Consider the following 12,989-nt stretch of genomic DNA (forward strand, 5'->3'; position numbering starts at 1 on the left):
GAGCACATCTACTGCCGGCGATGTAAATCTCCATTAGTGAGTTAGCACGGATCGCCCCGTGCGGGGGGCTGGACGGTTCTTATCATTTTGCAGAAAAAAGGAGACTGCTAAAAATAAAAACATAAGAGGTTTTTGGACAAAGTTTGTGCTCTCCATTCTTTAAGCACCGGTTCGAGCACTGTTTCAAAAGTACGTAGTTTGGCACCGGTATCGGACAAAACCTAAACGATACCCATCCCTAGCTGTAAGTAATCTGGGCGCTAGAGCTTTAAGCAGCTGCGCTCGCTCCGGCGGATGGCAATCACGATCACTTTTTGGCACAACACCTGGAGCTAAGGGGACAAAACAATGGCATGAGTGCTGCTGTTTGATTGAGGAGGAATAAAGTAGTCACGGTAAGCCAATCACATGACCACTTCAAGATGACAAAGCAACAAGGTGATATATACCAGTTTTTAAATTGTGTTGATAGGCCACGTAAAACCATGATGTAGATGATAAACAATATATATGCGGCATTTTTTCCTCAATAGTTTTGTCTCGTCTAACATCTAAGGACAGCGCAGCGAGCACTCTCTGCTTATGAGCAAAAAATTTAAAAAATACAAAACAAAAAAAAACGCTCTTTCCTGTTGGTGGAAAAATGCACCATGTTGACCAATCAAAAATGATATGGCAACATGACATTTGGTTGTTTAGGAAGAGGGGCAAGTTTTAGAAGTGACGGCGAGAGAGAGAGAGCGAGAGAGACAGCAGAAAAAGAGAGAGAGAGCGAGTATGTACATATTGAATGCAGAACACCTGATTGTTATATAAATGGTTTGAAATGGTTATAAAAATAGAGGGTAAAAGGTACATAGTCGCAAATAACTTTGTTGTTTGCAAAACTTGTGCATATGATTTTAAAATTGACCATTTATATTTGCATTTAAAGTTATGAAATATGATTCAATAAACATGTTTGTGATTGTCAAAAAATATAACGTTTTCTACTCGGATTTTATGTTTTTGTCTGATTTTAGATCAATTGTGTTAATACAGTATGTCAAAATGAAAACATAACTGTAAATTCAGACACGTATGGTTGTGCTGAAAAGGATGATACCAAACAAGGCAAAGTAAATAGTTTTTAAAGGTGAAATGTAGAGGAAACTTCAAAAGTGGTTAAAATGGCCAATTATACCCTGGAGCCCAGAGGGTTAAACGTTTTTTTAAAGTAATGAAATAGTTGCTTTTCAAGTAATTAATTACTTTTAGAATCTTGTAACTCAGTTACTAACTCAGTTACTTTTTTGAAGAAGTAACTAGTAACTGTAATTAATTACTTTTTCAAAGTAACTTGTAAAGATTTGTGGAAACTGGACAAGAGAAAGAACAAGATGTGGCAAGTGAATAGTATCTATAGTATCCTGACACAGGACCTGAGAGATGCATTTGGCTCTTCACCTATATATGTTTGCTGAAGCCTCATGAGAAACGTTCTCAGTGGCTGTCAAGAAGCCATTTTTAAGCAACAGAAATGGGGAAAAAGGCTGAGGTTCATCAAAATTAGCAGTAACAGGTCTTGTGGAGGGAGGAATCCAAATTTGAAATTGTTGTATGTGTATGTATGTATACTTTATTGATCCACATGGGGAAAGTCCTCTCTGCATTTAACCCATTCACTCAGTGAAGCAGTGGGCAGCCACCAATCCAGCACCCGGGGAGCAGTGTGTAGGGACGGTACCTTGCTCAGGGGTACCTCAGGGTAGCCGTTCAGTGGATTCAAACCCTGACCTTCTGATCATGGGGGCACCACTCTACCTTCTGCCCTATCCCTGCCCTGTTGGTTCAAACAGAGGAAGCCAGAAGAGAGACAGAGAACAGTGAGTGCCTACAGCCATGTGTACAACATGGTGGAGGCTCTGTCATGGATTGGAGCCATATTTCAGCCAGCGGTGTTGGACACCTTGTCTTGAATAGTCCTTGAATATTTCTTGATCTTGCAAACTTTAATTGGCAATGATCCCAAACACACTGCCAATGCAGTAAAAACACAAAAAGTCCAGAGCCCTGTCCTGGACATTACTGAAGCAGTGTGGGACAGAAAATGGGACAAAAAGAGGTCTAAAAAACTTTGAATGTTCTTCAAGAAACCTAGAGAGCTATTCCTGAAGACTATTTAAGGAATATTCTTGCCTAAGAGAGTTCAGCTTGTGTGAAATAATAAAAGGTCTCATACCAAATATTGACTTTGAGCCTTATGAGAATTGAACAAACTCTGTTTTAGCCTTATATATTGTATTTCAGTGTACTATGCCTACACTTATGCCAATAATTCATGCATCTAGTTCCAATTTTCCTGGTGAAATAAAAATAAAATGGGGGTCAGTTCAAGGCACCTGCACAGTACTACATATGATTTTATATGACATATTAAATATATATATATCTGTTTTTCTTTTTTAAAAATGTAATAATTCCCCAATCACAGTACCCAAAAGAAGCCCCACCTTTATTGACCACAGAGAGCTCCTGTATCAAAGGAAAATGTAGTTCACAAAAGTAAGTCACCAGCTGTTTCGCTCTTACAACAAGGCCATCATTCCTCTGTGTAGCTGTTGTTTTACTCATGTTTTTGTCTCGCTCTCTAATCAGACGGCCAGCCTAATGCTTTATTCAAGGTGTGATTCTTGTATATCACCATATTATTGCATTTCAGAAATGGCTTATAGCATGTTGATATAATCGCCGCATGTTGTAGAGCGATAAGGCGGCAGGTAAAGATCCCTCTCTACAGCGCTGCTCCCCTCGCCCTATCATCGTCCCGCCCGGCCCCGGTGGCCTGTTGTGTGTCCAATTAATATGTGCATTTAAGCTATTGTGCTGTCAATACTGTGCTGACCCTACAGCAAATCTGTTCTGCTTCAGCACAGATAATTGTTATCTTTTGAAGCGTGCAAATAGATTTTTGGAATAGATTCTAAAGCCTTCATTCAAAAAGAATTAAATGGAGAAAGATAAAAGAGAGAAAGTTCAAATGGTTTGAGAAATGAAATCTTATCACAGCCAGAGCTGGTCCCTTTGATTCCTGACATCATTGTTCATTCAGTTAATTACTAAAGAAGTCATAAAGAAGTGGGTTATTTCAGTTTTGTCTCTCTCTCCTCAGACGGACCATCATGGAGGATGGAACTCTTCGTATCACCAATATCTCCAAATCGGATGGAGGCAGGTACACATGTGTGGCCAGAAACCGTTTTGGTACTTCCAGCAGCACAGGGACACTGGTGGTAAAAGGTATTCTTTTCCATTTTTTCTTTTTTTAGTGTACCTTCTAAGCCGAGGGTTTAAACTTTTGTTAGAGGGAAAAAAAATAGTAGCTCAAGCATGAAATGGATAATGAAATATATAGCCGTTTTATGTTCCTGCCGCTCTGACAGACATATAAGTCATCCGAGGTTTTGTCAGCTCTGAGTTATTGTTCATGTAGCAGAGTGGGGCAAACCACTGACGTCTATAGCTGTGAGTGAAGAATATTTTCATTTAATTTAAAAAGAGCTCCTGTAGCATTTTCAGATTTGGGGTTGTTAAATGATGATTATTATGGAGAACGAGAGTGAGAGAGTCATTTTATTTCTTTCTAGTTGACACTGTGATTGCAGCGTCTTTAATTATTCATTACTGAGTTATGGGCAGCTTTTGCTTTTTAAGTGAAGTTATTTAAGGTCGCTTAATTACACTGCTAGACCAAAATCTGTCTCGTGATTCTGGGCAAAATAAGCTTCATTACCTTATTCATTTGGCTGATAGCGACACCGTGCTGCATATAGTAACAAGTCAATGTGTTTTTCTCCCCAAGAGCCCACAAAGATCATAGTTCCACCCTTGAGCTTGGATGCCAGCGTGGGACAGAGCATCGTGTTGCCCTGTGAGGTGTCTAGTGATTCGTCCCTGAACCCCATCTTCAAGTGGTTTTTCAACGGCAAAGCTATCGACTTCAACAGACAGGAGCACTTTGAGATGATTGGAGGGGTATGTATACATATGATGGTTAGCTTTTTTGCTTTGTGTTTGATGAAAATACACCACGTCTGTATCTGTCACAAACATGGTGGATCCAGTAAAATCCAAATCAATTTCAAACATACAGTGGAAGGAATAATTATTTGATCCCTGAATTTGTAAGTTTTCTGACTTTTGAAGATAGGAACAGTCTCTCATTTTAATGAAGAGAGGCAGAGTACCAGACATACATCCAGAGAAAGCACAGTCCATAAAAGCTATAAACTGATTTGCATTCATTGAATGAAATAAGCTAGTCATTATTCTGTTTTCCACAGAGTGGCTGTGTGCCCATGTGGCACAGTCAATCCCATATATTTCTGATCCCAAGTTGTCATGTATATAAAGCACACCTGTACACAGAGTCAGTTTCATCATCATCACGGGCAAGACCAAAGAGCAGTGCGAGGACGTCAGGGACAAGATTATAGACCTGCACCTCACTGGCTTCATTATTCAGCCTCAGAGGTTTCCATCTGAAAAAAACAAAACAGAACAAAAAAATGGAACAAATGGAAATATAAAAATGGCAACATGTGGTTTTAGGAGGACCTACATGTGTCAAAATATCCCCATCACTGCCCACACAGGCCCCACATCTTGACACACGTTATTGCAGTGAGTCAGGAAACGCTATTGTCCTGTTTTCCAGCACAGACATGCATCAACTCATCATAACAGCAGCAGCTTAATAGCTGTTGCTCCCTTGGCTACTTCTGTATAGGTTACAGCCATCAAATGACAGAGTACTGCATGATGCAGTGTGTTGCCATTTAACTTTTTTAAAAAATATATTATTTACCCATAAGAATGTCAGCTAATGGATGTATTTCATGATCACACTGCACAATTATATCAGGTACATGCCTGAAACTCTGTAAATCGTTGTTCCGCAGCAATTAGACAAACATGATTAAATATGTAAATATGTAGATAATCTTCCATTCAAATTTTAAGCCAGCAAATTGAAGTTGGTTCAGAAGAAATAGTAGCTGGCTGACCGGCTGACAAAAACACATACATTTGCTAAAACTCACTAAATATATTGGGTTAATAAAATAATATGTAGCGATTAGTGAGCTCAGGCAATCTGTATGATAAACTCAGTTAACCTCTTCATACCTATAGCATTATAGTCCATGAATAAATTCAAATATAGTATTTTGTCTGTAATTGTTAAGCTTTTGTGATCCTGGAATAAAAAAAAAAGGTTTTGAATTCCCTTCAGTGTTTGTGCTAAACTAGGCTAAATGGTCCCAGCCTGTCTCTGAGACAAGTGAGTGGTATCACTCTTTTCTCTGGATTCTATGCTAATTAAGCGCATTTCTCACCCTGTCAAATTATTCCTTAAGGTTGTATACACTGAACTGGTCCTGTGAGAACATGAAGGCACCAGGGGAACTGGTATTTGTAGGCTAGCTCCATTTTAAACCCACGTGAAAGCTGTGTACATTCAATTCAGACGCCAACAGATATTACTGTGAGTCGTGATGAGGGAGCCTATAAGGATGAGACTCTAGCCCAGAGGAGATCTTAGTGCAAATCAATCAATTTGAGCCTTCACAAAGGAGCCAAAATTTTTGTGAATGCAAGATTTATGCTTTGTCAGGTTGATCATAGCAGGGCCACTAACATTTCACAGTGAGCGTAATGACAACAGATGTTTGACTTTCCTTTAAAAATATTCAAACAAACAAAGAGTCTCTGTATTTCTCTGGGAAAAAACAAAACAAAATACAAGTGTGTGTGTGTGTGTGTGTGTGTGTGTGTGTGTGTGTGTGTGTGTGTGTGTGTGTGTGTGTGTGTGTGTGTGAGAGAGAGAGAACAAGCAGCAACAAATTGAAAAAAGCATCCCTGAAAATTATTCTTGGAGCCACTCAGCCGAGTTGTAAGGTTAAAGTGTAAATACAACAAATACTGAAAACAAGTCAATTTTGTGTAGCCTTTCTTACAACGTAAAACCAAATTAATTTCTTTTGCCTCTTTTTTTTTGTGGTTGATTATTCCAAGCTCCTTTTGTGGAGGATTTGCAGCACATGGCTGAGAATGAAACTGAATGTGCTCCTGAGGATTTCCTATACGTCTTTTCTTTTTTCACTTTGACTTTGCTGCTTTTGGTGGAGGTTTTTTCTTCTCCGAGACTTTCAGTCGCATATGTCTCTGTCATCAGGGATTTGCGGGTGACCTGATGGTGAGGAACATTCAGCTAAAGCATTCTGGGAAGTATGTGTGTATGGTACACACTGAAATCGACACAGTTTCTGCAGCAGCAGACTTAATTGTCAGAGGTATGCTTTTTCCTCCTTACACTGCTTGTCATTTTGTAGTACTCTGCATGTCTGTGTTTCTTAAGATGATGATAAGAGCTGTATCACCGACAGTGTAAAGAGGGAGACTTGTTGCATAAATTTCATTACTTACTGATATAATTTCCAACAGAAGTTTTAAATCAGGCGATAAAGCAGAAAACTCCTCTACATTTGACATTGAGCATTTCAGTGTTAGCAGCATTTTCACTGCTGGTAAACAAGCTTTACTCTGTAAAGACATGTTAGATCCCTTTTCTGATTTCAGAAGGAAAATATTGATGATTTTCAGCACTGAAAGTTGTTCTTTTAATACGACACGGCCGCCTGTATTGGCGCGGTTGGCTTGTTGCAGGCAATGCAGACTCAGGTTGCTCATAGTGCCGTTGACTGATCGATTTGACTGGCAGACGAGAGCCGGTTCAAATTCAGCCAGGAGAATGATGCTGCCAAACGAAAGGAGCCCGTCTAGACATAAAGACAGGGCTTTGTAAGCCATCCCCCCGATGGTGTTACACTCAAATTTGTCCCAGTGGCTTTAGTGGAAATATGCCAAAAGAAGGCATTTCTACACATGAAAAGATGCAAAGCAACAGTGTTCTGCATATAAGATCTTTTGTGAAAAAAACATCCCAATGATGTTTCTGTGATTAGTGAGTATAATTTGGATTTAACTGGTGGCACAGTGATGTTTTTTTTTTCTTTTCTTTTCTGCGTATTCTGCTTTCGTCTAACAACACAACGACATGGAGGTTAGGTCAACTTGTGAATGTAATTGCCCGTACCGTCTTGCTTGGACAGACTTGTTGGGTGTTGGCTAAGTGGTTAAAAAAAACAGATGGGTAATTAAGCATATGTGTCAGTTAAATTAGTCCTGTTAAACAGATACTCCTGACACGTGTTACCCAGTTTCCAACTTTCAGGCTGATGACTGCAAAGTCTTTGAGAAAATAAAAGAAGTTAAACTCATTGCCTCTTATATCACAGTTAACTTGAAGGAAAGAGTAAGTTGCCACAAAAGCTTCAAGGGTGTCTAGAAAAACAGTCTTCATGCAAGAAAACATTTTATAAAGTATGTTTTTAACTGATTTCATGCCATAAATGTTACTCTGGGGGGAGAGCATTTTTGATGTTTAAACTCAAGGATTATAGATATCCTACATACCCGTCTCTTTGGTTGATGTGCCAGTAGTTTAAGTAGAGACAAAATATGTCTGTGACCCAGGCACAATAGGCTTTATTCAACAACGTTGAGTTCAGGGTGCTTGCTTCTACACAACCTTCAGAGGTGTCCGAAGCTCCAAACACTTCCTTTGTCTCTTTTTATTCCATTTTTATTATGTGTTAGCATAGCTTATGCATATGTTATGCGCCTTATAGGCTTTGCCAGGGAGAACTGTGAGATGAGAGACAGACTGTGTCAAGCTTTCTCATATTTATTCTCGAGCTTCAGGTGAGTTTAAATCTGTCAAAACCTTAAACCAAGTGTGCAGACTCAAGTTCCATTTGAATTTGCAAATATATTCACAGACACTCCATCACAACCATGACTTATTACACAAAGGAAATACATGATAAAAGTGCAAAGGTTAGACTAGGCGTAGAAAGAATGGTCTGGGATAACCTGAGACGTTCAGATTAACAATGCAGGGAATAAAGAGTCTGCCACCAATATAGATTATGCAGGTTTTCCATATTGTGTTTTTATATGCATAATCCAAAACCAGTGTTGTCGATGCTCAATCATCTTCCTACAGAAGTAGTTAGTCGCATTGAGAGCACAGCGCTACTTTTGCAGATTTGCAGGGCTTAGCAGGAAATCCCATGTTGCTGCGTTCCCTGATTTTAGTGAGAAACCAACTGAAAAATCTGCCTTGTTTCCAAATCCTTGGTAATTAATGTTGTCTTTTGTTATTATTATACTCTACTTTCACTTAGCAAAAAACACTGAACCTCCCTCAGACAGAAAATCCCTATTGAGCAAAATAAGCTCATTCTACTACACAAAACTTGTAAAATGAAATCTTTACTGAAAAACTCATCCAAGGGTCTCGGCCATGCAACATATCTTCATAGAGATAAAAACGTATCATAATGTAAGTAGGTACACCTACTTACAGTGGGCTAGACAACATATAATGTTATGCACAATTTTACCTCTGTTTTTTCTGGACCTTAGTCTTAACATGGATACATTATCTAGTCCTAGTTTATAAGTATGTAAAGACAAGGTTACTTAAACCTATTGTACAGCTAATCTGTGAAACCCAGTGATAAAGAATAAAGGCATTTTTGAAATGTATCTACGTATTAAAGCTAAACAAACCTCCTAAAAGAAAAATATTCAGCGACCTGTTTCTCTTTCTTTTGTTGTTTTTCTTGCTGGTGTGAGGCATACATGTCTCCAGAAACTAAATAGGTCAGATTTCATGATGAGCTCACTCACTGTGTTCTTGTTGTACTTGTTTTTTTTAACAATTAAAGCATTAAAAACACCCCAGTCTCTGATAAAAGAAGTGTAACCTGCGTTCCCACTGATCTGTGATATTCGGTGTAATAATTATGGTGGTGTCACAGCCTGTTATATCTCCTGTTAGCTAGGTTATGAATAACACTTGCAGTGGAGTCTCAAAGCTGACGTGAGCTCATTTGTTTAGGCTGCTGCCGAACAGTGAGGCTGATGCAGGTGTCTCTTCTTGTTGCAGGACCTCCTGGGCCCCCCGAGGGCCTGGTTGTGACTGACATTACTGACACTACTGTGCAACTGTCTTGGGGCTCTGGACCTGACAACCACAGCCCTGTTACTAAGTACATGGTGCAGGCCAGGACCCCCTTCTCTATAGGCTGGCAGACTGTGAGGACAGGTACAAATGCACCACCACCGTCAGGCAGTTATATTTTTATTGAATGTGTTTTTTATCATTCAAGGTTCAAAATTCAGTGTTCTTTATGGTGATTTATAAATGAAGGCAATGTATGATATAAATACAAAATACAATATTTAAAAACAATTTTTTTTATGTATTAAAAGTTTGTGCATATAAACCATTTATGACACATTTCACATGTATGACATGTAACAGAGGAAAGCTGAAATGCTTCGCAGCTTTTTCAGTGAATGAAGCTGTTTAGTGAGTTGTGAATAGCTCCACAATAAACAAGAAGTCTTGATGTAGAAATGCATGAAATTCTTTTTACTCACAGAATTTTATAGTTACATATTTCCTGGTATTTTTCTCCACGCAGATACGTAGCATAGCTTAGTATCGTTTGCATATAAGTAGCATCGCCCTTTCACTGATCTATAAAAGTGACATATCCTGATATTTAGTTGGTTTCAAAATTAACCACCTTTCCATTGTAACTTTATTGTCCAAAAATAAAACACAGGCTGCACTTCTGTGTCCCCCTCAGAACCACCGGGAGGGGAGCTATTGTTCACTGTACTTTGAAATGTATTTTTTCTAATCAAAATGCACGTGTACTGAGGGCTGATTTACCATCATTAAGTAAATAAATATCAGGTATTCACAGGAATTTCTTGCCACTTTTGGCAATACAGCCTAAAAATCCTCAGTCCTGCAACAGCTTATTAATTGTGGTTATCTAGTTGTGTTACTGTTTAAAATAGCATTGCAAGATGCTGATGCACCTGTGCGATCGACAATAATTATGATGCTTGTAGAGATGCTGACGGGCTGTAATTAAACTGTAAACGTCATAGTTTCATTCCATGCATTTCATTGGTATATGAACTACTTATACTTGCTGGGAACCAAATGTGAATGTGACACATGAAACATAAAAACACAAAACACATGTCAATTCTAAATTCTTTAATCCTAGTTCCTGATTCTGTGCCTGGACAGATGATGCATGCCACAGTGAAAGAGTTGAACCCCTGGGTGGATTATGAATTCAGGGTGGTGGCAATCAACAGTGTTGGTGTTGGAGAACCCAGCACGCCATCAAAACAGATTCGAACCAAAGCAGCAGGTACCCTCTCGATTTGTTGTTTCTCTTCATAACAAATTAATCAGTCCCACTTGGAAAATGTAATTTAACTGTTTGATTAGTTCCACTTTTTGTCCGTGCTCCCTGTGATGTTTCAAATCTGTTCTATGTTTTCATGCCACTACTTTGATTACTCAGTCACACGCGGGAAGAGTGGAAATTGAGTTACACTTTTAAAATGCTTTTTAAAGTATCAGCACTAAGCTCTTGTGCACTCTGGAGCATGTGTTGGGTTTAATTAGTGGTTGCATCAAGAGAAGCATCTCCCGCTCGCACATGCCACGAGACACGGCCGTGAGCGAGTCTTTTTTTGACTGGTTAGCTGAGTAATTCTATCCCGCTGGTTGAATCACAAGGGAACAAGTTTCCCGTTGAGCCTCACGCACAGGGCTGACATATGGCACTCGGCTAATAACGGCGGCACACACGGGTGGTAATGCCACTGTCAACAAAAACCTAATTCCTCTCCTGTGTGATTAACCCATTTTGTGTAAACAGAAGCTCCACATAGTGCCTGTGGTCCCCTTATTTGAACTACTTCTTGCACCTGTGTCAGACATAACAGTCAGAACTGAGGGATGAGCAAGTTTCCTTTTGTGTCTGTTTAGTTCCCAAGGTTGCGCCGATTAACGTGAGTGGTGGCGGAGGAGCTCGAGGAGAACTTGTTATTATGTGGGAGGTAAGAGGATCATGGGCATTTCTGAGTGGGCATTCATCGTGACAGAGTATTCTTCTTTTGATGAGAATGGAATCCTGGCAGGTTACTGCGTCTGCAGCAGTCTGGCTTCAGTGGAATGGCTTTTAATTAAAAGGCAGAGCTTTTCTGATTTGCTGCCTGCTGACTCCCCCTGTTGTGTAAATCAACAAGGAGATACAGAGCCAGTGCAAATTACACGTGTGTAAATCCAGAATTAGGTGACAGCTTTACATTTTTTGGATGTGGGTCAAAGCACGGAGAGGTGCTGGATCCATTGATTTGCTCAAAACTTTGTTAGACATAAAACACTGTTACTGCTTTACTCTTTTACAGCTGCCTAATTTAATTTCTGCTCACAGTTGTTTGGGTCAAAGGCGTAACTTTTCTGTCCCCATCTCAGCCAGTTCCAGAGGAACAGCAGAGCGGAGAGGACTTTGGCTATGTTGTAGCTTTCCGCCCACTTGGCAGCAGCACCTGGATCCAGACAGTGCTGGCATCACCTGACGCATCCAGATATATTTACAGAAACGACAGCATCGCACCCCTATCCCTGTTTGAGGTGACAGTGGGAGTCTACAACAATATGGGAGAGGGGCCGTTCAGCCGCGTTCTTAGAGTGTTTTCTGCAGAGGAAGGTGAGCGTCTTCACGTCCTGCAAATATAAATACTTATCCTTTCGCTTTTAGCTGCAAATAGGGCTTTCACGACAACAGTGTATTGATGATAACTGTATGATAACAATGTAAAATATGCATTTTGTGTCAATTACTGTATTTTTCGGACCATAAGGCACACCGGATTATAGGGCGCACTGTTGATGAACGGGTCTGTTTTCATACATAAGGCAAATTATGCGAAACAAAACAGTCAGATAAGTTAAACTTTATTCAACTCATTCACAATAACTCAGCATCATTCAGTTGTAACACAAAAAATACAGAACAATACACTCACTTTTTCAGTTCATTCCACAAATCCATCAAATTCTTCATCTTCACAGCTGCTCTTGTTCCCGTGTTCTACTGCGTGACTGATAGAGTTGGAAATCTGCTTCGTAAACATGTCTCTTAACAGCTGACATTTTGGGGTCCTTATACACACACAATACGGTAATATTATGCTGAAGCACAGTACGAATTACTCCGTGAGGCTCCTGACTATGGTAGCCATAATGCTCCGACAATCCATCAAGTGGTGCGGCTTCGTAGCTTACCAAAGTCGTACTAAAACATTTTTTGACAGATTTTTGAGCGCCGTGTACCACAGAAAATCGGTTTGAGGTCAGTAAGCACAACCAGAATTCATACATAAGGCGCACCGTCGATTTTTGAGAAAATTAAAGGATTTTAAATGCGCCTTGTAGTCCGAAAAATACGGTACACACAAAAGGCAATATCATAAATAACTGTGTCGTTGTCTTTAGTTTTTTTGCTTTTGTGCATTTATGATTATAGACTCCATTAACTTGTATCAAGGTTTTACGAGGAACAAGACAAACTTGTGCAAAGGTTAGGAGAGTTGTAAGTTCGAGTGTGTGTCGTTAGTGTGAGGACATGCTCTTGTCTAGTCTAGTCCAGGATCATTGCAACAGAGGGACAGAAAAGAAGAAGAAAAAAAAAAGAGTCTGCCCGGAGTCACAGATGATGGAGTAGTACAGAAATAAGTCTCAGAGCAGGTAGCTCAGCAGGCAGCAGTTGTTGTTCTGTAGTTAACAGGTAAAAATCAAGTGACGCTCATGTTTTATGTAGCTTAGAGAATTACACCTGTGTTTAGATTTTTTTTAGATTTCCCAAAAGATCTGACAAAAATATATTTTTTATTGTGTAGAAGTAAAAACATGTGCATTAATAACCAATGTTCCCTCTAATTTTTCATGTGTCTGAGCGAACACACAAACTCCCTGAGCGGTCCCTTGGACCACTGTGAGC

General features: G+C 39.6%; 1 protein-coding gene across 2 annotated transcripts in view; it reads left to right on the forward strand.

Moving 5' to 3' along the window:
* Nucleotides 1-12,989, forward strand: part of cntn6 (contactin 6) — a 135,836-nt gene that overhangs the window by 99,411 nt on the left and 23,436 nt on the right. For both annotated transcript variants that reach the window (XM_005726627.1, XM_013909199.1), the window contains exons 13-19: nucleotides 3,152-3,279; nucleotides 3,842-4,014; nucleotides 6,215-6,332; nucleotides 9,056-9,214; nucleotides 10,197-10,346; nucleotides 10,973-11,043; nucleotides 11,462-11,696. In XM_005726627.1, the coding sequence (XP_005726684.1) occupies nucleotides 3,152-3,279; nucleotides 3,842-4,014; nucleotides 6,215-6,332; nucleotides 9,056-9,214; nucleotides 10,197-10,346; nucleotides 10,973-11,043; nucleotides 11,462-11,696 (1,034 nt within the window). The remainder of the gene's footprint in view (nucleotides 1-3,151; nucleotides 3,280-3,841; nucleotides 4,015-6,214; nucleotides 6,333-9,055; nucleotides 9,215-10,196; nucleotides 10,347-10,972; nucleotides 11,044-11,461; nucleotides 11,697-12,989) is intronic.

The sequence above is a fragment of the Pundamilia nyererei genome, unplaced genomic scaffold, assembly GCF_000239375.1.
Source record: "Pundamilia nyererei isolate P.nyererei 1_Seehausen unplaced genomic scaffold, PunNye1.0 scaffold00021, whole genome shotgun sequence".
In the NCBI taxonomy this organism is placed as follows: Eukaryota; Metazoa; Chordata; class Actinopteri; order Cichliformes; family Cichlidae; genus Pundamilia; species Pundamilia nyererei.